Source organism: Symphalangus syndactylus, chromosome 18, assembly GCF_028878055.3.
Source record: "Symphalangus syndactylus isolate Jambi chromosome 18, NHGRI_mSymSyn1-v2.1_pri, whole genome shotgun sequence".
Lineage (NCBI taxonomy): Eukaryota > Metazoa > Chordata > Mammalia > Primates > Hylobatidae > Symphalangus > Symphalangus syndactylus.
This window is the reverse complement of record NC_072440.2, coordinates 101000863-101028695: the sequence shown is the minus strand read 5'-3', so window position 1 is coordinate 101028695 and position 27833 is coordinate 101000863. Positions and strand designations below refer to the sequence as shown.

The 27833-nt window shown below is 37.0% G+C and overlaps 2 protein-coding genes across 2 annotated transcripts in view; one reads left to right on the top strand and one right to left on the bottom strand.

Moving 5' to 3' along the window:
* The window catches only part of ROCK2 (Rho associated coiled-coil containing protein kinase 2), a 168001-nt gene that overhangs the window by 122424 nt on the left and 17744 nt on the right, over positions 1–27833 (bottom strand). The gene's annotated exons all lie outside the window — the stretch shown is intronic.
* On the top strand, positions 1960–9506 carry LOC129468499 (axin interactor, dorsalization-associated protein-like). The gene is made up of 2 exons (XM_055254115.2): positions 1960–2004; positions 8469–9506. The coding sequence occupies exons 1-2, from the start codon at positions 1960–1962 to the stop codon at positions 9396–9398; spliced, it is 975 nt and encodes a 324-aa protein (XP_055110090.1). The 3' UTR covers positions 9399–9506.

Sequence of the window (27833 nt, the reverse complement as noted above, 5' to 3'; positions counted from 1 at the left end):
AGACATAATCTTCAATTTTCCAGTCAAATATTAATCAAATCTAAACAATGAACTTTTTAAGGCACAACCAAGTACTTTTATAAACCAAGTTCACATGAAAAATCAAGGGCAAAAATGTGTGCCCACAGATCACATTAGGAAATTAACATTTACTGAGTGCATACTAAGTGCAAAAGAAAGTCACTTCCTCATTCAATTCTCGTAAAAGTCCCGCTAGAAAAAAAAAATGGAGAAATGCTTTGAGGCAGAGCCACTTAGGGATACAGCAGAGGCAGAAACTGCAACCAGGAGCAGGTCTTTCTGCTATTCATACAACTACCACTAAGAACTACGAAAGAACACAGCAAGAAGAAAATAGTTGTTGATGGCTGTTTTAAAGTACGCACTCTTCTCTTTTCTTCTTCTAACTACATTTGTAACTATGCAGAACGAGTAGCCAACCTAACTTTCATGGAAAAGTAAAAATGTTCTTCTCAACAGAAACCAGAGAAGCAAGGCACAACTCATCCTTACCCAGGAGGCAACAGTTCTTTCATACCTCTCAGGAAACTTTTTTAAGTAACACTTTTTAAAAATCAGAAAACATCTTAACAACCTTTTAAATATCTGTCCTGTCTCTCTTTTGTCCACTGTATGTGCCCTCCCCTATAAACAAAGAATGATGAGCAAGTCTTGGAAAGCGAATCTAATTCACAGTTTTTGGGGTCTATTTCATATTTTGGTAGCCTATAAATTCTTATTTGTCAGAGAAAAGGTCCCATTGAACAATTTGATAACTAATAGGTAAATCTACAGTTTCTAAAGGCTAATTACCAACTAGACCATTTCATCCATAAATCTGCATACTGCTCCTTCATTTCTGGCAATAACAGCACCTTAAGCAGGAATAATAATTTATCGACCAATTTAGATACGCATTAGCAACTATGTTTTTTTTGGGTTTTTCTGAGACAGAGTTTCACTCTTGTTGCCCAGGATAGAGTGCAATGGCGTGATCTCGACTCAATGCAATCTCTGCCCTCCCCGGTTCAAGAGATTCTCCTGCCTCAGCCTCCCAACTAGCTGGGATTACAGGCACCCACCACCACGCCCGGCTTATTTTTGTACTTTTAGTAGAGATGGGTTTTCACCATGTGACTAGGCTGGTCTCGAACTGCAGACCTCAGGTGATCCACCTGCCTTGGCCTCCCAAAGTGCTGGGATTACAGGCGTGAGCCACCACGCCCGGCCAGCAACTATGGTTTAAAAGAAATACAAAATTACTCAAAGACACTGAACCTAAATTGCCACAAATAACCATAATTTTTCTTACACTTAAAATGGAAAAGGCAACAAAGTCAACAAAAATCTAGACTTTATTCTTTGAACCATCTTGTAGGCTTAATAACCATATTTCTACAAAATAGTACACTGTGATCCAGTACCCTTATTTCCAAGTATCCACCAGATACCCAGAAGACCCAAGAAGTCTCCTAAGTTGAGTGGACCTACTCAATGAGTGTAAAATGATCTACTAAGGTGCAAAAAAAAAAAAAGTTGTATCATTGCTGAGCAGAATTAGAAAGTGAGTATTGTGATTTAGCAACTACAGCCACTAACATATTATGCTTCTTCCATTTGTATCTATACCTCCTTGTGAAATTTCAGGAGGAAAAAAAACTTATGATAGTTCTCAAAACCTGGTAGCAAAATAAACTGAACTTAGAACCTAATCTTCAAATCACTGCAACATTAAACCAAAATTGTAAAAAGCGATAAAGCATATGTCATTTAGTGGGGAAAGAAAAAGTTTGTACCATTAATAAAGTAATATTTATAAAAATCTTATGTTTATAAAATTATACTTTAAAAACTCCTCTTTTATGTGTATTTTATAATTTACATGTTTTAATACTATAGTCCATGTATACAAATTATAAATAAAATATATTTGGAGATATTCTCAAAAATTTTTCAATGATGGGATACAAGATTAAAACTTTGGAGGTCATAAATTCCTTAAAGGTAAGGAATTTTTTATCTTCCTTAAAGGTAAAAACTTACTTTCTATATTCCAGGCATAGTGTATATACTCAAAAAAACTGTTGTGTAAATAGCCAGCATCTTGGTATCAACATAACCAAAACTAAATTAGGCATCTTCTCATTCAAATCTTACCTACTCTGCTGGGCGCGGTGGCTCATGGCTGTAATCCCACCACTTTGGGAGGCCAAGGCGGGCAGATCACCTGATGTCAGGGGTTTGAGACTAGCCTGGCCTACATGGTGAAACCCCATCTCTACTAAAAATACAAAAAATTAACCAAGCGTGGTGGCAGGCGCCTGTAATTTCAGCTACTTGGGAAGCTGAGGGAGGAGAATCGCATGAACTTGGGAGGTGGAGGTTGCAGTGGGCCAAGATCGCGCCATTGCACTCCAGCTTGAGTGAAACGCCGTATCAAAAAAAAAAAAAAAAAAATCTTACCTACTCTACATCTAATAAGCAACGCCATTCTATGTAAGTCAGGTTTAGAATTCCTTTCCCTTGTCCCTTACTTCAAGTCATTCCCTCTGTACTGCTGATACTTCCTCTAAGGTCTCACAGTTGACTCCCTTCTCCACTTCATTCTCCATTAAGGTTTCAGATTCACATTATTTCTTACCTACTAACTCGTTTCCCTGCCTCTAATCTCCCTCTGCTCCAGTACATCTCCATTCTACTGCTGAGTAATCTTTCTGAAACATAAAGCTATACATTTCATGCTCTTCTTAATATTCAAATTTGCTGGGGGGGGGGGGTGTTTTTGTTGTTTTTTTTTTTTTCTTTTGAGACGGAGTTTCACTCTGTCGCCCAGGCTGGAGTGCAGTGGTACGGTCTGGCTCATTGCAACCTCCGCAAGTGATTCTCTTCCCTCAGCCTCCCAAGTAGCTGGGATTACAGGCACCCTTAACATTATTCCATACCTTCCAAATGCCTAGAAAATCAAGTCTAAACTAGCATTTGGAATACTTTGCCCCACTGACCTTCTCCAATCTGACTTCCCACTATTTATGACCCTTCTTTCACATTTGCTCTAGATTTGTATTGTGCAATAGAGAAGGCACTTAGTTATATCTGATTACCAAGCACCTGAAATGTGGTTAGCCTGAACTGAGATGCTCTGGTAAATGTAAAACACACTGGATTTCAAAGACTTAGTACTAATAAGAATATGAAATAACTTTTAATAACTCATTAATAATTTTAAAATATTGATTACATGTTAAAATAATACTTTGTTATACTGGGTTAATGAAATATTTATTGAAATTAATTTCATCTGTTTCCCTCCACTTTTTAAAATGAGGCTCCTGGAAAATTTTAAATTATATATGTGGCTCACATTACATATCTATTGAACAGTATCCATTGGAAAGTTTGGACCACCCAAACTTTCACCTTTCACCTTGGTTTTTCTACTTCCATCACTTTCCTCACAGTCTTTCACCACAGAACATTCAACACTCATTCATTTGCTGAGGGGTAGCCATGTACCAAGGCTGAATGCTGAGCATTAAAATAAAAAAATAAAAAAGTTAAAGTTCTTCAGTCATCTCTACTTGTTCAAATTTTTATCTATTCTTCAAAGATCAGTTCAGATAAAACTTATTTCTGTGAAATCTTCAGGATCCTCCAGGATAAAAATCTCTCCTTCCTAACTCCTACACATTACATGTTCTTCAAAGATGTCACTTTGTCCTTATAAAAGTTATTTTTGTACACAGCTTATCTCACATCTATTAGCTGTAAATTCCTCAAGTGCAGAATTCTTCAAATCTTGCTTCTTAACTCACTGAGAACCTGCACAAGCCTTCATCACCAAACCTATCCACGTTCCTGCATCTGTGCCCACACATTTTACTTTCTTTCCTGCTATTATGGATGTACAGTCCTAGCTACAGCTAATCCCTCCACCTACACACTAAATCTCCCATTCCCTCTTGCTCATTAACACCACAACAGCAATTCTCCCATGATCTCTTCATTTCTTCTCACCGCCTTCTCTACTTGATTACTGCCATTGGCATGGAAACATGTCGTTATCTCTCTTACCCTTAAGAAAAAATCTCTTGACCCTACCTCCCATACAGCTGCCATTTCATTTCAATCTTTTTCTTCACAGAAAAATTTCTTGGAAGAGATACCTATTCTAGCTGTCTTAAGTTTTTCTCCTCCTATTCCCTTTACAATTCACTACAATCAGTTCTCCCCCGACTAACAGCCATCATCACACTCCTAAACTTTTCTTTTCAAGCTTATCAGTGACCTACATGTTGCTAATCCAATGATCATGTCTCAGTTCACATCTTACTTGACCCATAAACATCTTTAGACAGTCCTTCACTATTTTTTTCAAAATAACAGGTCAAAGTTTGGTCAGGACTGCCTTGACCTATTATTTTCAAAAACTTGAAAACTTTTTCTACTTTGCTTTGATGAAAACCCATTTAAATCGTTTATCACATATTTCTCTGGTTGCCCTTTCTTAGTATACTTTATTGGTTTTCTCCTGTCTTTGGGCCTCTTCTCTCTTAAATTTACTCACTCCCTCGAACTCCATCTTGTCTTGTCTTTAAATATGTGCTGATGGCTCCTAAATTCATTATCTCTATTCCAACTAAAATCTTGAATTCAAGACCCATGTATCTATTTGCTATTTATCAGCTTTTTCTGAATGTCTAGTAAGTATTTCAAACAATAATGTCCAAAACTATGCCCTATCCCTTCCTTTTCCTACTACAACCACTTCCCTCCTTCAGTCTTTCACATCTCCATTCATGCCAATTCCATCCTTGCAAATACTCAGGCCAATAATGTTAATATTCAAATCTGACTGCTTTTTCTCTCAAGAGCCCGAATCCTAACACTTACAAATCTGGTCAAGACTGACTTCAAAATGAATCCAGAACTCCACCAGATTTCACCACCTTTACAAATCACCAACATTTTGCTGGAATCATTGCAAATGTCTACCATTAGGTCTTCTTGCTTCCAACTTTGCCTTCTCTCTCTTCTTAGAATATTTTCAATGGCACACAGAGAATGATGCTGTCACTCCTCTGTTCAAAACCTCCAATGGCTTCCCATTTCATTGAGAGTAAAGCACAATTCCCAGCCTTTGAGTCTATCATCTGCTCGCATCCACCTAGTTATTAACTCTCAAACCTCACCTCCCATTACTTTCTGTCCCACTCATTGTGCTTCTGCCACACTGGCCTTCTAAAGGTTTCGAAATCACAACAGGTACCCTACACAAGAAGTAGGAATGGTGTAGGAAGGTAGCTCAGTGGCAGACAGGACACTAACAAGGAGGGAAAACTGAGCAGCACCACAGCTTTACAGGGTTGGGAGACTGACTAAATATGAGGAATTCAGCCAATTAGTTACTATGTAATAACTGAACCAGGTTCATACTAATGATAGAATAAATACAAATATGGGGGAGGAGGGTTGGGCACACTACAATGAACTCATGGTGTTGAGCTGGAACTAGAGGTATCAATATGAATTAACAGATTTCAATATATAAAAGATACAGGGAGCCAGGTGTGGTGGCTCATGCCTGTAATCCCAACACTTTGGGAGGCCGAGGAGGGTGGAACAACCGAGGTCAGGAGTTCGAGACCAGTCTGGCCAGCATGGTGAAACCCTGTCTTTACTAAAAATACAAAAATTAGCTAGGCGTGGTGGCACACGCCTGTAGTCCCAACTACTCAGGAGGCTGAGACAAGAGAACTGCTTGAACCCGGGAGGCAGAGGTTGCAGTGAGCAGAGATCATGCCACTACACTCCAGCCTGGACAACAGAGCGAGACTCCATCTCAAAAATAAAGTTAAAAAAAAAAGATGGATACAGAAATATAGATGTAGATAAACGTCTGTGTGGGTGTACACACACACACACTTACGTGCATGCACATGCTTCCTGGATGTGACCACTGAAAGGGCCTGTTATACAATAGATACTCCCATAGCAATAAGCTCATCTAGCACTCAGATCTTGGTTTTAAAATACTACTCTTCACTAAAAGGAACTAGGGCTCCTTGGAGAAATAGCTGATTCTAAGGCTGGAGTAGGAAAATGATAAGATGAGCTTGTAGCATCTTGTGCCAAAAACGAAGGAAGTGCACAGGTGATAAAATGGCATAGAGCTATACATACACAATGTATCAATGTCAATGTCCTTGTTTTGAGAATAAACTATAGTTATGTAAGATATAAACACTATGGGAAATGGGGTACACAGGACCATTCTGTACTATTTTTGCAAACTTACAGTGAATTTATAATTATTTCAAGAAAAAAGTTTAAAAATAAGTAAAGAAGTGTACAAGGACTGATGGTGACTTGTCAAGAGGACATATAAGCCAGTATGAAAGGGCTCCCAGTGACAAATCTGGAGCAATTTCTACAAAATAAATGGCTTGTAATCATCAAAACTGTAAAGAGCATGAGAGTCAAGAAAGACTGGGGAGCTGTTCCAGATTGAAGGAGATTCGAGAGCCATGAGAGTTGGATGAATATATGATCCTGGGTCAGATTCTTTTGCTATGAAGAACATTATTTGGACAGTCGACAAATCAAATGTTTTGTGTATGCAGTAAGTTTATAAAAATTGTTTCAAAATAAGAAGTTTTTTAAAAACCACAAAAGGCATGTTCCTGACTCAAGGACTTTGGACTCACTATTTCCTTCTGCCAGAAATGCTCACACCCATATATCTGCACCACTTGGTGGTAGCTCTCCACCAAGTCTTCACTTAAAAGTCACTTTTTCTGGGAGAACTTATTATAATATGTAAACTTTAAAAATTCTGTATTTCGCATTATCTTTCTTTGTTTTACCTTCTTTCTCCTTACCACTTATCACTATCCTACAAACAATTAAATTATTACCTAGCTCCTTATTAAAATGCAAACTGATAGGGAGGAAATTTTTATCTGCTTTGTTCACTGCCTAAACCAGTGGTTGGCATGCCGTAGTTACTAAATATTCATTAAATGACTGAGTGTACATAAAATCCTTTGAACACAAGGGATTTAAGAATCAATTGCAAAATAAGTTCACTTTCTCAATCAAAGCAAAGGAATACAAAAACAGGTAAAAGAATTCTCTGTTAACTTGATAGCTCTGGGATATCATTTCAACATATATGTCTACAGCATAAATGAATGAGCTAATGTCCTTGCCCTAAGGAGCTTAGTGAACAAACCTATTTCCATCAGCAAGCAAAGCCGTAATACCGCAGCCAGCTAATACAGCAAGAAAATACCTACCAACACCATGTGGGAAGTACCGTATAAACAATCCAAATGCTGACAGACAGGAATTAACTACAGCAGACCTGCTTGAAAAATATGGGAAGATACAGAAAGCAGGTTTTCTTGGGGGAAAAAAGAATGACGCCAAACTAAGATTCTAATAAAGTCAGTGGTATATACCAACAGACATACGTAACTGAGGTCTCCATATTTTATTACCACGTTTCCTTGAAAAACTACCGAGGCTATAATTACACTAACAACAATGGTTTCAATTAATTTACAGTATTATAAAATGTACTGAATGGTTTGTACTTTAAAAAGCATAATTCAAAAATCTAAAGATGATCTTATGGTTTCTACACATGAAGTAGTCAAATCAGTAGCATCCCATTTTATGAATACTTTTTTCTCCTGTGTACCAGGTAATGAAGCTGACCTTCCTTTCTTGCATAATTGTCACCAAAATGACAGGAAACATTATCTTTTTGTTTGTTTGTTTCTGAGACGGAGTCTCACTCTGTCATCAGGCTGGAGTGCAGGGGTGCGATCTCAGCTCACTGCAACCTCTGCCTCCCAGGTTCAAGCAATTCTCCTGCCTCAGCCTCCCAAGTAGCTGGGACTACAGGCGCATGCCACCACGCCCAGCTAGTTTTTGTATTTTTGGTAGAGATGGGGTTTCACCATGATGTCCAGGATGGTCTCGATCTCTTGACCTCGTGATCCACCCGCCTCAGCCTCCCAAAGTGCTGGTGTTACAGGCACTAGCCACCGCACCCAGCCAGAAAACATTATCTTAAAGAAACTTCTAAATAACAAATATATCTGAATTTAAACCAACACTTCTGAAAATGAAACATACCAAAAAGACTGTATACAGTCAGCCCTCCATATCCGTGGTTTCTGAATCCATTGATTCAACAATCGGAACTGAAAATATTCAGGAAAAAAACCAACAGATTGCTGCATCTGTACTGAACATACACAGACTTTTTTCCTTGTCATTAGTCCCTAAACAATACAGCACAACAACTATGGGCGAAAAATGGGCTTGGGCGGTTCCTCGGCAGGTGGCAGTGGTGGCCTTAGCGGTTCCTCCTGGCCCTGTTAATGTCAGGGCCAGGCCCGGGCAGGATGGCGCCCTAGAACCCAGCCTTGCTGGGGTAGGGGCGGGAGGGGACGGGGTAGGGACCGGCCGTGTCAGAGGTGACCTGGAGTCTGCTGCAGCGCTGGGGCTCCAGTTTTAAGAGAGGCGCCGACTTCGACTCTTGGGGCCAGCTGGTGGAGGTGACAGACGAGTATCAGATACTAGCAAGACATCTACAAAAAGAGGCCCAACCTCAACACAATAATTCTGAATTCACAGAAGAACAAAAGAAAATCATAGGCAAAACTGCAACATGCTTAGAATTGCGAAGTGCAGCTTTACAGTCCACACAGTCTCAAGAAGAATTTAAACTGGAGGACCTGAAGAAGCTAGAACCAATCCTAAAGAATATTCTTACATATAATAAAGAATTCTCATTTGATGTTCAGCCTGTCCCATTAAGAAGAATTTTGGCACCTGGTGAAGAAGAGAATTTGGAATTTGAAGAAGATGAAGAAGAGGGTGGTGCTGGAGCAGGGTCTCCTGATTCTTTTACTGCTAGAGTTCCCGGTACTTTATTACCAAGGTTGCCAACGGAACCAGGAATGACATTACTCACCAACAGAATTGAGAAAATTGGTTTGAAAGATGCTGGGCAGTGCATCGATCCCTATATTACAGTTAGCGTAAAGGATCTGAATGGCATAGACTTAACTCCTGTGCAAGATACTCCTGTGGCTTCAAGAAAAGAAGATACATATGTTCATTTTAACGTGGACATTGAGCTCCAGAAGCATGTTGAAAAATTAACCAAAGGTGCAGCTATCTTCTTTGAATTCAAACATTACAAGCCTAAAAAAAGGTTTACCAGCACCAAGTGTTTTGCTTTCACAGAGATGGATGAAATTAAACCTGGGCCAATTATAATAGAACTATACAAGAAACCCACTGACTTTAAAAGAAAGAAATTGCAATTATTGACCAAGAAACCACTTTATCTTCATCTACATCAAACTTTGCACAAGGAATGATCCTGACATGATGAACCTGGAACTTCTGTGAATTTTACCCCTCAGTAGACACCATCATAGCTCTGTGCAGCGTATTCACCCTTCAACAGGCAGGAAGCAAGCCGTACCCAGACCAGTAGGCTGGAGGGAGTCCAACGCAAAGCTGTACCACAGAATTCAAAGTCCAGCACATCACTGACGTATAGGACTCCTTTGGATACAGGTTTATTGTAGCTTTTGAAACATGTTTTTACTTTTCTATTAAAAAAAAAAAACTATTGGCATAGTATTTACATTGTATTAGGCATTATAAGTAATCTAGAAATGATTTTAAGTATACGGGAGGATGGGCACAGGTTATATGAAAACACTACACCATTTTATATAAGGGACTTGAGCAAGGATGGATTCTAGTATCCTCTAGAGGTCCTAGAACCAGTCTCCCACAGACTTCGAGGAATGACTGTATATGTACGTGTGTGTGCGTATGCAGTGTACACAAAATAAAGATGGTTTGATTTAATTGAGCTTACACACGACTCCCACCCATCTTACAACCTAACTGGTTCTTTGATAATGACTGAAATTTAAATTTGTAAATAAAATTCGAATTTCCAATAGAAACAGTATTGTAAATCAGGGTTCTATACCTGGAAAGTTATTTCAGTACCCATCTCCACCAAAAAATTGTTTTAAAAATCACAAAAATGAGTATATGAAATATAAAAATGTAGTTTAGTGTTCCTAATATGAAACCAATCAATTACTGTATTACGTTAGCTGGATTTGGTGGCTCATGTCTGTAATCCCAGCACTTTGGGAAGCTAAGGCAGGAAGCCCACTTGAGCTCAGGAGTTTAAGACCAGTCTGGGAAATGTGATGAAACCCTGTCTCTACAAAATATACAAAAATTAGCCAGGCATGGTGGCATATGCCTGTAGTCCCAGCTACTCAGGAGGCTGAGGTGGGAAGACGGTTTGGGCCCTGGAGGCAAAGGTTGGAGTGAGCCAAGATCATGCCACATCACTCCAGCCTGCCCTGTCTCCAAAAAGAAATAAAAGAAAAAAAAAGAGCTATGTCAAATTTTTCTTTGAGAGATTTCTATGAATGGACTGAACTAATTAAAAAATTACATAAAATAAAAGTCAAACCAACATGACCTAAAGATACTTTCTTTTCCTGGTAAATATCCCTGTAATAAATACTGTGTATTTCATTTATGTTTTTAATTTAGCCTATGTTATGGTAATCTGATCCTAAAGTTTGGTGAGTTTTTTTAAGGGAAGTAGTTTGACTGCATTTGTGTCACCTGGTGTTAGCACTGATTACAACCTCAGGGAATACTAAATGAGTTCTGGCCATTACTGTAAAGTCTTATTTACAATTTTTAAAAAAAGGTTAAAGCGGAGTTGGGTTCAAAGTCAAGCAGTTTTAAATGGGTGATTCCTACAATTAACATGCCTAATCACATGGCTTAGTACTGATGAAAGATATTGCCACATTATTGTGACATATACTGCAATACTGAGAGAATTCTTGGAGTACACAACTCATTGACTCTTATATAAATTCTGAATATGAACAGCAAATAACCAGATTGCATAACAGTTACCAAATTGCAAACATAATCATCACAAAATATTCTATTTTTTGATAATTTCTGAGAATGCAAAATAATATTTTATATCCTGGCATGCTCAACATTACTTACTACAAATCCACGCTCTGCAAAATTCATAAAAATATAAGCTCAATTCATAAAATTCATAAAAATATAAGCTCAATTGAAGAAACAATCATAGGTTGTATATACAACCTATGTCTGTTATATAACAGACACTGACCACAACAGTGATTTACCATTTTAAGTTACACTAAATTACTTCATTTTCCAGAATCTTTTTTTTTTTTTTTTTTTTTTTTTTTTTTTTTTTTGAGACGGAGTCTTGCTCTGTCACCCAGGCTGGAGTACAGTGGCGCAATCTCGGCTCACTGCAAGCTCCGCCTCCCGGGTTCACGCCATTCTCCTGCCTCAGCCTCTCCGAGTAGCTGGGACTACAGGCGCCCGCCACCACGCCCGGCTAATTTTTTTGTATTTTTAGTAGAGTCGGGGTTTCACCGTGGTCTCGATCTCCTGACCTCGTGATCCACCCGCCTCAGCCTCCCAAAGTGCTGGGATTACAGGCGTGAGCCACCGCGCCCAGCTCATTTTCCAGAATCTTGATCCATATAAATGATACACATTTATTTTCATCTACTCTTATTCTTGTAATAAACAAAGCAAGGAAGATTTCACCTCTGTGAGAAAAATGTATCTATGACTCAAATTTCATTTAGGACAACAGTTTTGTCCTATATTTGAGCCACAGCCTGCATCCTAGATTTTACCAGTAATATAGATGACATTCTGATCTCTAACTTACTTCCCCAACTCTCAACTAGCTATGAAATCAGCATGAGAGTAATTATAATATATCAAGCCCCTGAAATTCTACTATCTAGTACACTGAAACACTTTTTTAAAAAAACAAACAATTCTTAAGACAATCTGGAGATTTCTATCTCTACCAATGATAGACTAATTTGTTGCAAGCCAATCTTATCAATGAGGAAAAGCTTTAAAGGCCAAACGAATTTATTTTTAAAAATCTACTCAAGTCCTGGAGAGTCCCCAAAGCAGTAAAGATTTGAAACCAAAATCCTTCAGGTGGCAGGGTGGTGGGTGGAGAAAGAAGTGAACCTGAAGTTGACTACAAAGTTGCAGCTCTGAAGTTGAGAAGCCTAAGAGAGCTTCTAGCATTCTTACAGAGTAGGGAACACAAAAATTAGAGTTCTGGACTTACGAAGAAGAAAAAGTCCAGGGTTTTTAATTGAGTCTACTAAAGGGCTATACCCTTGAAATAATAAGGAAAAATCAAAACTAGACCAACCCTCAAAAGATTGAAAATCTGCCTCAAATCAGTTCAATTACTGAATAGATTAAGGTAGTCTGCCTCAATCGTAATTGCCAGAAGAAAATGTAAATCCTCTCTGAAGACAATGTTACCTAATTCTATGCAATTTTTTCACATGCAATGCCCAGCAGTCAAACATTAGCAGCCATACCAGATGACAAAACAAAAATATCATAAAATCGAGAGAAAGCACACACACACACACACACACACACACCCCTATAGGAGATCCAGAAACTTAACATAAACTTCAGAATCACTGCTATTAATATGTTTGAGATATCAAGATGGGGGATTTCGATAGAGAACTTGAAGAATATCCAGAATTATCTAGAAAGGCTATTAATATCCCCCTCCCTTTTCCAACTACAAATATGTACAGTGATGATTTTTCTTCATTTACTTCAACAAATACAACATATCACAACTGATCGCATGAAGAAGCAGATGAGAATCCAGCCGTCGTTTCCTACTAAAGTCAGACGCTAAAAAGATTTGCAAAATTACAGAGCAATGCCACTCCTCTCACTAAACTTTTTGTATTGAAAAGCATTTTTCATTAAGTACTACATAGGTGAAATTAAATGGCTTTATTACAGTTATTCTCAATAAATTAACAAATTCATATTTTAAAATTTTCTGTTTTTAGCATATACTTCATATTCTTTTAAACTCTAAGCTTTGTTTTAAAAAGGAGCTTTATTAAGGTAAAACTGACATACAATAAATAGCACACATTTAAAGTGTACAATTTGATAAGTTTTGTCAATATGTATACATCCATAAAATCATCACCACAGTCACTATAATGAACATATCCATCAACCCACAAAGTTTCCTGTACTCCTTAAAAATCCCTCTCTCCTGCTCCTCTTCAAAAGCCCCTACTTTTTCTAGGCAACAAATGATTTGTTTTCCCATCACTATAAGTTAGTTTGAAGTTTATATAATTATATGTAAATAAAATCAAATAGTATGTGCTCTTTATTGGACTGGTTCTTTCATTCAGTATAATTTTGAGATTCATCTTTTTTCCATGCATTAATAATGCATTTGTTATTGCTGAGAATAGATGTTCCTCAACTTATGTTGGGGTTTTGTCCCTAAAACCTGCATCCAAATGTTTTCAGCAGCTTTATAATTGCCAAAAACTGGAGGGAACCAATATGTGCTTCAATAGGTAAATGATAAACTGTGGTATATGGAATATTATTCAGCAATAAAAAGAAATGAATCATACAACCACAAAAAAGACATGAACGAAACTTAAATGCATATTTCTATGTGAAAGAAACCATTCTGAAAAGCCTATGCACTGGACAATTCCATTTATATGACGTTCTGGAAAAGGCAAAACTAGAGATAGCAAAAAGCTCAGTGGTTGGAGGCAACAAGAGGAAAAAGAAAGGAGGATGATGAAGTGGAGCACGGGGGAGTTTTAGGACAGTAAAACTCTTCTGTATGATACCGTAACTGGATACTTGATATTACATATCTGTCAAAACCCAAACAAATGTACAGCACAGAATGAACCCTAAAGAAAACTATGTACTTCAGTTAATAATAATGTATCAACATTGGTTCATTAACTGTGTAACAAGTGTACCACACTAACGTAGGATGTTAATAACAGAAACGGAAGGGGATGGGGTAGCTGTGACATGGGATCTCTGTACCATCTGCTCAATTTTCTGTAAACCTACAACTGTTCTAGTCTATTAACTATTAACTAAAGACAAACTAAAACTAACAAGACTCTGACCAGCAGTGAATAAATGTGACAAATTTACGCTCTTCTACAGCAGATGCTACCATATTTAAAATATTTTTGGGTTTTATAAGAATAAAATTCTCTTATTGATGTTTTGATTTTTATATTTTTAAATCCTGAGCATTATTTTTGTCGTTTGCATTTCTTTGTCATTTGGTGAATTGTCTAAATCCTGGTACCATGTTTCTATTGATATTTGAGGTTTTATGGTGAATTTGTATAACCTCTTTATGTTAAAAATATTAGTGCCGTGTCTGCCTTTTGGGGCATATGGTTTTCCTCAGTTTTTTCTCTCTCTTTTAACTTCTCTTTTAGTTTTGTTCACTTTCAGTAAATAAAAACTACATTATAATATGATTGTTTTCATATCTATTATGTTTAGATAAGATGGGAATTTGTATAGTTTCACTTTGTTTATGGTTTCTCACTTTACCTTTATCCTCTTTAAGTATCTGGAGTTTATTTTGGTGCATGTTATAAAGAAAGAAAACAACCTAATTTTTCCTCTCAAATATTTAAACTTTTTAAAGCGTTTTTTACAAATATAAATTTTTACTTTGTCCTTATTATAGAAACATATAACACTAACTGAAGAAACGTCAGAAGTACAGGAAAAAATTATAGCATTTTTCCTAGAATCTGCATAAATATATATTTATAAGAACATTCTTTGATACTCAGATGTAAAGAAAGTGACTCAAAAATCCTTTGGTAGGGGTAATGGATAAATAATTTATCCAAGCAATGGAATATTAAAAGCTATTAAAAATAAAGTAGATTTAAATGTATTACTATAGAACTATAAGTGAATAAAGCATTTATAATGATACCAGAAAAACTATTTGCAGTCAACAATTTGTATTTCACAGTAATAGTAATGTTCTCCTCATAGTCTAATGTAGCAACTAAAAACATTACTATGAATGTTTTCCAATTTGCTGCTCTCTTTATACTAATTTTGACTGACATACGTCCTTTGTATGTTCTTTAAAGAAATTGTCTGCATTGCACATGCTGTTTAGTTACTATTATTCACTAAAAATACCTTTAGTACTGTTAAAGGTATTTAAAATAGTGTTTAAGAATAGTTCAGAACTTCATTTACCAGTACATTTATTGGTACCAACATATTACAATTTCCAACATATACCATATTTATATGAATAAGGTTTCGTATCTGCCACATTTTACACGCAAAACCCAGTAAGTTTAGGAAAAAAAACCAAACTATACATATCCTCAAATTTGCTTTTCATAGTTCCTTTTAGAACACTGTTGAAATCAACTTATACAAGCTACAAAGCTATATCATAACTAAATGTGGCCAGTATCTCAGCACCCATGATTCACTGTTTTGCATTTGCCACTAAAGATGTTCTTCAAATAGCTAAACCATATTGTGGTATGTGATAAAGCCAGGCAAATATGATGCTTAAATATAGATGTCCTTGAAAAATTATTCATCTCTTTAAATGGCATATCCAAAAAATTTCTGTGAAAAGAGCTGCAAAACAGGAAAAATGTATATTACAAATGAGACTATAATCCCTAAAGGAACGTGTCCAAAAAACTGAATTACTTTATTAAAATGTCATGCATATTCTTATCCATAAGCAAAACCTATGAAAATGAAAAATCCAATTATCTAAGTTCAATTTGTCAAACAAGTATCTATATATCAGACACAATGATATAAACTTAGGATAAAAATATCACAAAAGTAACTTTATATCCTTTCTCAATGCAAAAAAGACCTAAGACAAGTAATCAAGGCATGGTCCTTGCACTCAAGTGGCTTATACTCTAGTATAAGACATAAACTTAACAAATAATTACCAAAAAAAGTAAAACAATTATTCTGAAGTTAGAGATGTACCCTTGTAATCTATGTTACAAAACAAAGAGCACCATTACACAGAACACAATGTCCAACAACAGGGGAATGGTTAAGCAATTATAACCACTGAATTCAATACTGCAGTGTATGCTTCAGAGTGTTTTTTTGTTGTTGTTGTTTTACAGTATCACATAGAAACTCTTATGCTACAATGTTAGGGGAACAAAATGGAAATAAACTGAATATGAGATAAATTCCCAACAGTTTAAAAATTTTTAAATTAAATTATGAATAAAACTAGTAAAAAAAAAAACAGTAAATTATCTGAGTCGGCATAATGTAAGTTTTTATTGTTTACTCTTTACATTTTCCAGTTTTCTATAATACATCTATTACTCCTATAATCAGGAATATAATAAACTTCTAAAAACATATCCATAATTTTTTTCTGGCAAATCATTTAACAACAAGCAAAGTCCTATTTCTCTGTTAAATAGGCAGCACTGTAAAAGACTTCAAAACATAGTGAGAAAACTCATCAGAATGTAGACTGGTAAGCAAGGCAAGCTTCACAGGGATTAAAGACTTCACTTTTTTGAACAACCTCAGCCAGAAATTAAAGCCATAAGTACATTATTAAATGATATATATCTAAAATAGAGTTGTACCGGGGGCCTTCTTCAGTCCACATTCTGATTTAAGTATACTCAACAGAACACTGCAAACGTTCTATAAAGCTGTGCTGTCTGAGATGGTAGCCACTAGTCACATGTAGCTACTAAGCACTTGAAATAAGGCTAGCACAACTGAGGAACTGAATTTATGTTGTTTTGATTAGTTTAATTAACTTAGCCATATGTAGCTAATGGCTATTATACTGGAAAGAGAAGTATTTGGATACACCCTAAGAAAGCTCTCTTTAAAAGAACTACTAAATACAACTACCCTCAACTGGTAGCACTCCAACTTGAGAAGCTGGAAAATGGGTAACTATTGTAAAGGCAAAAGAGGCAAAATAAATAAATAGATATAAATAAATACTACGAATATCCAGTAACAGGTGGGTGGAAGAGGAGGTGATGGATAGGTCTTAGAGACCAAGAAAATTCAGAATTTATACAACACTTGTATATGTAACATTACTAATTTTAAATGTCTTTCCTTGTTAAATTTACATCCATACTTTGTCAATTACTAAAGTGAAAAACCATGTCAGGTTTATATAACAATAAAGGTAGCATTAACAAATTCTACAGCATAGGGAATATATTAACAGCTGAGAATGGCAAATTATTCCATAGTATTTAATTTCATGTACTCCAAAACAGGAAAGACTCAACAAACTAAAAGGTTACATAAACAAAGACTTAATTCTCAGTAGTTCTGGCATGTGTCTCTTCTACCAGTGAATTTCTCTTTCAGGTATGCAGTCTTCATCTCAGTTAAGAGGTAACAGGTAGAACAGGTCTGGAACACCCAGGCTTTAAAAATATTTTGCCATAACAGATTACAAGAAGTAAATTTCTTTAAGACATAAACATTTTATGCGACCATGTATTTTAAGTAATTCTTGACACGCTTAGGTTCCTAGGATATGGTATGTCTGTCCTCTGACTGCTAATATGTCATTCCAGAACAAAAAGAGAGGACTAAAACAAAATAGTAAGTGAATGAAAACTAAAAATGCATCAAAATTTCTCAGTGAATTAAGAGACTTAGAATAGGCTAGAAGGGTCAAATGGTTTTCCTCAGATCCTAAGTGTGGTCGTTTAAAGCTAACCATACATAAACTAAACCTTTAATTGATGGAGGATATCAGCACAGTTAAGAAGCTTAATAGTTTGAGACCTTCTTCAGACTAAACTCTCATCTATGGTATATAACATAAGGTTAAATTATCATGAGTCCAGAGTTTATGGTGGTGTTCAACTTTACAGATTCAGGAAAGTTTAACTTTTCCTGGGAATGAGGCCACAGAAATGATGCAAGTAAACTAAAAGACATGTAACTTATATCAACATGATAAGAAACAAAAGAAATAAGTGGCCTGAAATAATAAATTTAGTCACTTTTACAGGGCATCTCCTAAATAGATTAATTTACCAATCAGAAGATACTCAGAGATAAAAATTTAAAGCAAAGGAGTTAGAAAAGCATGGGTTAGTGAAAAAAGTATGTGATTTGGAATCAGACGGACTTGAAATTGAACATTAACTCTACCAATGCAACTGTTACGTAACTTCTCTAAACTTCATAGCATCAATAAAACAGATAATTACATAACTTTGCAGCATTGTTATCAAAAGGAAATAAAGGACATAAAATGTCTGTAAAACACCAGGCATATACATAAACAGCTATTAACTTCAAAAAGCTATTTTTTAAAGCTGCCCTGATCTACACATTTATATATATATTTTTTTTTATTATACTTTTAAGTTCTAGGGTGCATGTGCACAACGTGCAGGCTTGTTACATATGTATACATGTGCCATGTTGGTGTGCTGCACCCACTAACTCGTCATTTACATTACGTATATCTCCTAATGCTATCCCTCCCCGCTCCCCCAACCCCACAACAGGCCCTGGTGTGTGATGTTCCCCTTCCTGTGTCCAAGTGTTCTCATTGTTCAATTCCCACCTATGAATGAGAACATGCAGTGTTTGGTTTTTTGTCCTTGCGACAGTTTGCTGAGAATGATGGTTTCCAGCTTCATCCATGTCCCTGCAAAGGACATGAACTCATCATTTTTTATGGCTGCATAGTACTCCATAAAAGTACACCACATTTTCTTAATCCAGTCTATCATTTTTGGACATTTGGGTTGGTTCCAAGTCTTTGCTATTGTAAATAGTGCCACAATAAACATACGTGTGTATGTGTCTTTACAGCAGCATGATTTATAATCCTTTGGGTATATACCCAGTAATGGCATGGCTGGGTCAAATGGTATTTCTAGTTCTAGATCCCTGAGGAATCACCACACTGTCTTCCACAATGGTTGAACTAGTTTACAGTCCCACCAGCAGTATAAAAGTGTTCCTATTTCTCCACATCCTCTCCTGCACCTGTTGTTTCCTGACTTTTTAATGATCACCATTCAAATTGGTGTGAGATGGTATCTCATTGTGGTTTTGATTTGCATTTCTCTGATGGCCAGTGACGATGAGCATTTTTTTATGTGTCTGTTGGCTGCATAAATGTCTTCTTTTGAGAAGTGTCTGTTCCTATCCTTTGCCCACTTGTTGATGGGGTTGTTTTTCTTTTCTTGTAAATTTGTTTGAGTTCTTTGTAGATTCTGGATATTAGCCCTCAGATGAGTAGATTGCAAAAATTTTCTCCCATTCTATAGGTTGCCTGTTCACTCTGATGGTAGTTTCTTTTGCTGTGCAGAAGCTCTTTAGTTTAATTAGATCCCATTTATCAATTTTGGCTTTTGTTGCCATTGCTTTTGCTGTTTTAGTCATTAAGTCCTTGCCCATGCCTATGTCCTGAATGGTATTGCCTAGGTTTTCTTCTAGGGTTTTTATGGTTTTAAATGACTAACATTTAAGTCTTTAATCCATCTTGAATTAATTTTTGAATAAGGTGTAAGGAAGGGATCCAGTTTCAGCTTTCTACATATGTCTAGCCAGTTTTCCCAGCACCATTTGTTGAATAGGGAATCCTTTCCCCATTTCTTGTTTTTGTCAGGTTTGTCAAAGATCAGATAGTTGTAGATGTGTGGTATTATTTCTGAGGGCTTCGTTCTGTTCCATTGGTCTATATCTCTGTTTTGGTGCCAGTATCATGCTCTTTTGGTTACTGTAGCCTTGTAGTATAGTTTGAAGACAGGTAGCGTGATGCTTCCAGCTTTGTTCTTTTGGCTTAGGATTGACTTGGCAATGCAGGCTCTTTTTTGGTTTCATATGAACTTTAAAGTAGTTTTTTCCAATTATGTGAAGAACGTCAGTGGTAGCTTGATGGGGATGGCACTGAATGTATAAATTACCCTGGGCAGTACGGCCATTTTCACAATATTGATTCTTCCTATCCATGAGCATGGAATGTTCTTCCATTTGCTTGTATCCTCTTTCATTTCGTTGAGCAGTGGTTTGTAGTTCTCCTTGAAGAGGTCCTTCACATCCCTTTTAAGTTGGATTCCTAGGTATTTTATTCTCTTCGAAGCATTGTCAATGGGAGTTCACTCATGATTCGGCTCTCTGTTTGTCTGTTACTGGTGTATAAGAATGCTTGTGATTTTTGCACATTGATTTTGTAACCTGAGACTTTGCTGAAGTTGCTTATCAGCTTAAGGAGATTTGGAGCTGAGACGATGGGGTTTTCTAGATATACAATCATGTCATCTGCAAACAGGGACAATTTGACTTCCTCTTTTCCTAATTGAATACCCTTTATTTCTTTCTCCTGCCTGATTGCCCTGGCCAGAACTTCCAACACTAGGTTGAATAGGGGTGGCGAGAGAGAGCATCCCTGTCTTGTGCCAGTTTTCAAACGGAATGCTTCCAGTTTTTGCCCATTCAGTATGATATTGGCTGTGGGTTTGTCATAAATAGCTCTTATTATTTTTAGATACGTCCCATCTGATCTACACATTTCTAAACACCTTATTTCCTTGGCAATATTAAAGAAATAATGGTAATTTTTAAATATCACGGATATTTTATACTATATTATCATAATAAATTATATTATCAGTTTGGATTGATTCAGCTGCAAGTGACAGAAAAACCTAACCAGAAAACACCTTAAAACTATTCAGGGTGGATCCAGTGGCTCCAATGATGATCAGGGACCTAAGCTCCTCAGCTTTGTTACTGTCAACCTGAATCCACTGCTTCCACCTAATGACATGGGATAGCAAGCACCAACACCAGCTGTTAAAAGGCAATGGCAAGAAAAGGATACATTCACTCCCTATGAGGACTCTTCCTGGAAGCTACTCACAAACCTCTGGTGTTCACATTCCATAGCTTCAACTTACTCATGTGGCTAATCACACACAGCAACAAAACTGCTTTAAAAAAAATGTTTTTAAGTAGTCTTCATTCAGCCCAAACCCAAATAAATTCCAGGGGTTTTCCTAGTACAAAGAAGAAAATAATAGCTATTTGGGCCACTGCCATAATGTTTATATCAACTTTTTCAATATTCTTTACCCACTACCAGGTTCCTTCAATAGCACTGTCTCGTGGTGCAGCTGCAATCAGCTGAATTGGATCTCATCTTAAATACTTTAACACTTAAATGTAAGGAAGACACCAACATTGAGTCCTCTGATGAGATAATAAGGATAGCAACAGCAAACATTTTTTTTGGCGTGTCACCACTGTGATAAATACCTTACAGAAATTACAAAGCGATAAAATTATTTAATATAGGTCTTACTCTAGTCTGATAATGGATTTACATTTAATGTTTAGGGAGTTAAGTTAAAATATCTAGAATCTACCCCTTCCAGCCATCTGAAACAACTTACCAACCAGAAAAAATAAGTGAAATGATAACTTTCAAGACACTGGATATCAGGCAGTGAAAGACGGTGGTCCCTCCCTGAGAGGAGAAAAACAAAGTGAGCCCTATCATGGCCACTTCCAGGTGACCAGGTGCCCATGCCCAGAGAGGGAACCTAAGTTGAGCCAAGTGGTCACCCTGGATTGCAGAAGCAGAGCTAGAAGCCAAGGAAGCCAAGGCAGTTAACAGAGCAGAGTACCAGAGAGGAGGGAGGTGTACAGAGAAAGAATACAGGTGCTCCCCCTAGAGTCTTCAGTAGAGAACTTACCAGTGATCTACATGAGACATTTCCCAAGAGCTGATCAAGAATAATTCCTGCCATGCTAGCCAGAATGGAAAACCCTATAATTCACGGGACTTGACTGTACTCAAAAGGCTTTTCCCTCAGTAGCATGGAAAAACTAGCTCTAGATTAACTGCTGCTCTTTACCGGCATAACAAAGCAAGGCACAAAAGGATCAAATTATTTTCTTGTTTTGAAACAGAGTCTCACTCTGTCATCCAGGCTGAAGTGCAGGAGCACGATCTCAGCTCACTGCAACCTCCGCCACCAACGTTCAAGCGATTTTCCTGCCTCAGCCTCCCGAGTAGCTGGAACTACACGTGCACACTACCGCACCAGGCTAATTTTTGTATTTTTAGTAGAGACAGGGTTTCGCCATGTTAGCCAGGTTGCTCTCGAACTCCTTCCCCAGTGATCCATCCGCCTCAGCCTCCCAAGTACTGGGATTACAGGCGTGGCCACCGCGTCCAGCACTTTGGGAGGCCGAGGCAGGTGGATCACTGGGTCAGAGAATGCCAAATAAATAAACCTCTAGACTGATTTTTTTTAAAGACAGTGGAGCAATGTTTTAAAAGTACTAAATAAAACAAAAACAAAAGCAGTCAATCTATCCCACAATAATCCTGAAAGGTAGGAATTGAAAGCTGTATTACAGACAGGAAAGCGACCAGTTTACACTGATCAAAGGAGGAAGGATCACAACAAAAACTCGATCACAAGTTTTCATATACACATTCATTCTTTGAAGCATCTTCAATCTTACAGCACTCCACGTTAAAAATGATAGGTTTAAAAATAGATAAATAGATGGATAGTTACTGACTGAATTATGTTTCCCCCTCCACCTCAAAATTCACGAGTTGAAGTCCTAACTCCCAGTACCTCAAAATGTCATTGGTATTTAAAAATAGGGTCTTTAAAGAGATGACTAAATTAAAATGAGGTCATCAGAGTGGGTCTTGATCCAATCTGACTGGTGTCCTTGTAAGAAGAGGAGATTATGACACCAGGGGTACACAAGCAAGGGGAAAGGCCACATGAGGACACGGTGAGAAGGCGACCATCTGCATGCCAAGGAGAAAAACCTCAGAAGAAACCAAACCTGCCAACACCTTGATCTGGGACTTCCAGACTCCAGAACTTTGAGATAATAAATTTCCGTTATTTAAGCCAAAAACAAAACAAACAACGGTCAATTTAGAATACTACACAAATCAAAACTATCTTTCAAAAATCAAGGTGTTAACATCATGTTGCACACCATACACATAATTTTCATATTAATGTATCAATTTTTTTAAAAGAATAAGAAAAAATAAAGAAATCAAGGTATCACTAGTGTGTATATACATATTTTATACATATATATTTTTATATATTTTATATATATAAATGCCAGAAACAGTAGCCATTTAAGTGTTTGCTACTGTTTGCTACTATTCTTATCATCATGATTGTTGCTGCCATTGTCGCATTCATGTCATGAATGCATTAGAAGAGTATCCGTAATGCTCTTCTTTCTAATACTTCCAAAGCATGGTGACTGCCACTTATTCTTAATTCAGGGTGGTTGCTATCTGCTGCTCAAATAGCAACTAAGGTATCATTTTATATTACTGTATTTATAGCTCTTCAATTAATCATTTAACTTTCCACTTGACAATAAGCTTTATCTTCCCAAACTAAAACTTCTTAAAAGTACCTGGACTATGTCTTAAACATTATCTTATATGTGGTAGAAAGTTAAAAATATGTACTTTTTGATTTTGGCTAATTTTAGCATTATGGGATACCACAGTTGTGAAAAGCTTCTTTCCCTTTTCCTGAGTTATGCGTTCCATTTCCTCCCTAGCTTGGTTAAATAGTCAGTGAACAAAATCACACTAACAACTAATGAGTTTTCAAGATAAGTTCTTAATCATTATCTCCAGTAAGTATAGATCATACAGTGAAATGCTCTCTTCACTTGCAGACATAAAAAAATCCAAAGCCGTGCTCTTTTGGAGAAGAGTGAAGATTAACCTGAACCTAAGGAGATTTTTTAGGGTAAACAAGTTGAACAATCACTGACAACAAATATGCTGAAGTTTGTAATCCTTTTAATGTTAAAACATTTAATATTATTAATTACTTTTCTAAGATAGCCATCCAGGTTGTCCAAATAGCTAACCAATTTCTTGTTCAGAGCTTGAGGTTTTACTTCAGAAAATAAGTATCATAATGAAAAAAAGAATACTGTCTTAGAAATCTACAGACATTGATTCTTTTCCAGTTCTGCCACTTAGTGGCTGCATGACTTTGGACAAACCTCCAAACCTCAGTTTCCCCTCTATTCTGTATATCTGCCCTACATATTTCACAATTGTATTAAATGAGAAAACAAATACTTAGTAAGACATTAAATCTAAAAGACACTAAATCTCTCAGGTACAGAATGAATAAACCTTTATTCAAAGAATTGGGTGAAATTATATACTATTAGACATATATGCTACTCAGATGTTCTGACTTTAATATAACTTTAATCAGACAGGTAAGAGGTTTCTCATTATGTTTGCAAAAAACCCAACTACCTCTATACTACCCAGAAGAGGTCGTAATTTTTTAGAAAAATTTTAAACCATATTTGAATTCGTAAGTATTCCTAAGTGCAGAATATTTTTAAAGAACATGTTTTTTAAAAGACTTTATTTAAAGAGCAGTTAGAGGTTCACATCAAAACTGAAAGGTACAGAAATGTCCCACATACCCCTCACCCCCGCATACACATAGCCTTCCCCCACTATCAACATCCCTCACCAGAATGATACGTTTGTTACAACTAACAAACCTACAACACTGACAAATCATTATCCCCCAAAGTCCATAGTTACCATCAGTATTCATTCTTGGTACTGCACATCCCATAGGTTCACACAAATGTATAATAACCTGTATCCACCATTATAGTATCATATACAGTGTTTTCACTGCCCTAAGAATCTTCTGTTCTCCACCTATTCATCTCTCCTTCCACACTAACAGTCACTGATCTTTTTGCTGGTTCCTTACTCTTGCCTTTGTCCAGAACGTCATACAGCTGGAATCACACTCTTACCATACAGTCCAGCGATTGCACTCCTTGGTATTTACCTGAAGGAGTTAAAAACTTATGTTCAGCCGGGCACGGTGGCTCACGCCTGTAATCCCAGCACTTTCGGACACCGAGGCTGGAGGATCACGAGGTCAAGAAATCGAGACCATCCTGGCCAACATGGTGAAACCCCGTCTCCACTAAAAATACAAAAATTAGCTGGGCATGGTGGCGAGTGCCTGTACTGGGGAGGCTGAGGCAGGAGAATCGCTTGAACCCAGGAGGCGGAGGTTGCAGTGAGCCGAGATCATGCCACTGCACTGCAGCGTGGCGACAGAGGGAGACTCCGTCTCAAAAAAACAAAACAAACCTGCACACAAACATTTATAGCAGCTTTATACATAATTAGCAAAATTTGGAAGCAACAAAATGTTGTTCAGTGGGTGAGTGGGTACAGTATGGTACATCCAGACAATGGAATATTATTCAGCACCAAAAAGAAATGAGCTAGCAAGCCATGAAAAGATATGGAGGGAAAACTTAAAATGCGTATTGCTAAGTAAAAGAAGCCAATCTTGAAAGAACTTGTTACTTTCATGGCACTGGAAAAATGACACAGAAATCTAACAAGTTAGTAAAGCACAGTGTCTGGCACATAGTAAGAGATGTATGTCTTGCTTGTATTATTTTTGCTATGACAATAACCTTAATAGTACATCATAAAAACCTCTACTCAACATGACAGGTCTCAAGTGCTTATTATTTAAAATATCTATTCATTTTCTATAAAGAAGTTTTATGCCCAGCATTTATATTACCATTTTTCCATTAGCCAACTATTTTATCCATACTTCTCATAACAGAAACGCTCACAAGAAGCATGAGTTCCCATCAGCAACTTCCACTTGAAACACTTTTCTAAGGAAATCCCCTTCGCGCTATACAAACCAATTCTCCATTATCATTTAATACAGAAATAGATCATTTTCCGAAAGACATTATTATAAATACAGCTGACCCTTAATATGGGTTTGAACCGCACAAGTCTGTTTATAAGTAGATTTTTTTTTCCAATAAGTACAGTCAGTTCTCCTCATCCATGAGTTCCACATCCACAACCAAAAGCAAGACTACTTTTTGTGTATGTGGTTCTGGCAGGGCCAACTGTGGGACTGGTGCATGCACAGATTTTGGTATCCACAGGGGTCTTGGGGTCTTGGAACCAATCCCCCTTGGATACTGAGGGCAAACTGTACATATTTGTCTTGTCCTTCCAGAATCCAACTTCGAACCAAACTAAATATAATGCTACAGAAGTTTTTCCACATACTGCATTACAGTAATATTTGGGGAGTTAGCATTTGTATTTTAAGCAGAGGGATCTAGGTTTTTTAACAACTTGAAGATGGGAAGAAAAACGGTGCAGCTTCAAATGAAAGTTATTTAATATGGGGTGGGATATGAGAGAAAGGGAGGAGTAAGGGACAAGTGATAGGTTAGAGAAGTCAGCAGAAGTTAGATCACAAACAATTTTGTGGGAAATAATTAGCAATTTTAACTTTTCCCTGAATGAATGGGAAATCAATCATTTAAATACTTCAGAGAATAACAGAGTAAGTTTACATTTCATAATTAGTCTGGCTGGAGAGTAGAAAATGGATAAAAGATTAGAAAAGCTGGGGGAAAGAACACCAGGGAAAAGAATACCATAATAATCTAGAAATAGCATGACAGTCACTTGAAATAGGAAAGAAGCAGGGATATGGGAGCAAAGTGAATCCCCTTTAAGAGGTAACACTGATAAGATCTGGGAACAATGTGAGGTCAAAGATAATAGACACTAGATTTTTGGCCTGATCCAAGCTAAATGGATAATGGAAACAATCAGTGAATCTAAAACCAAAGGAAATGAAGCAGTTTGGAGCAATAGGGGAAAAAGGAATGTAGTTGTAGATATGTTATCATTAAGTATCTGCAGTACATCCAAGTAGAGATGACCAGTAGGTAGCTGCATATGTGAGCCGGAAGCTCAAATGCAAGCTCTCAGATGGATAAAATGGAAGGCATCAACATACAAATGATAAAGTCCTGGAAAAGATACAAAATCAAGATGGCAAATGCATTAAAAAAAAAAAAAAAAAAGTAAGGAACATTTCCATTTGGCAGAAGAGAAGGTGGCAAAGGAGCCTGAGGAGAAACTGCTGAGGCTTTGTGTACTGTCACAGAAGCCAACAGAAGACAGCAATTTGACAAGTGTCAAGTACTTTTGAACATTCTATAAGATGATGGTTTTAGCAGCAAGAAGTCCAGATGATCTTGGAGTGAGCAGTTTTAGTGAATGATGAGAGAAGACATTATAGTGTATGGAGAAGTGAACAGAACATGAGACAACAGAGAAGTACACAAGCTTGGGGCTTTGTTTTGCTGGTGAGAGGAGGAGGCAGAAGCTAAAAAGAACTGAGGTTTCGTTCTTGTTTTGTTTTTTATTTTCTGACCATATCATGCAGTAAGAAATGAGACTTATGTCTAGGGGTATTTTGGTTATTTGTTTTATGAACATGTTTATTAGTGAGATGTGAAATAATCAGAATTAAGAGAGAGATTAAAGACATAGCGTTAATTAGCAGGAAGAAAAGAATGAGACCCAGAGCACAGTTGGAGAATCAGCCTGAGGCAGCATGAGGAACATCTCATCCACTGAAACAGAAGGAACGGAAGAACAAATGCTATGGAGGAGATAAACTGGTGAGTCAAGTAACAGGAAATATAAGGGGTCTCCTTTTCATGGGTTCTGTTTTCCCATGAAGTTGGAAGACCATCTGGGGAGGATACTTTCTTTCTTAAGTTTAAAGAAAGAAAAGAACGATTAAAATAGCCCCTATGGAGAATAAAAGAATTGCAATGCAGCCCTGACAGCTCTTTCAGGGACTAGAGACCATGAATTTGCAGTACCACTAATCTGGGTAATTGTGTGTGATTTTTATCCATCACTGCTCAACAAATGCTTTTTTTGTTGGCCAAAG

Excerpts from the sequence above, each read along its gene's own strand:
- LOC129468499 (XM_055254115.2), top strand. The coding sequence starts at position 1,960 with ATGGGATACAAGATTAAAACTTTGGAGGTCATAAATTCCTTAAAG. Across the intron at positions 2,005-8,468 it reads AGGTCATAAATTCCTTAAAG|GGACCGGCCGTGTCAGAGGT; the intron begins GTAAGGAATTTT and ends GGGACGGGGTAG.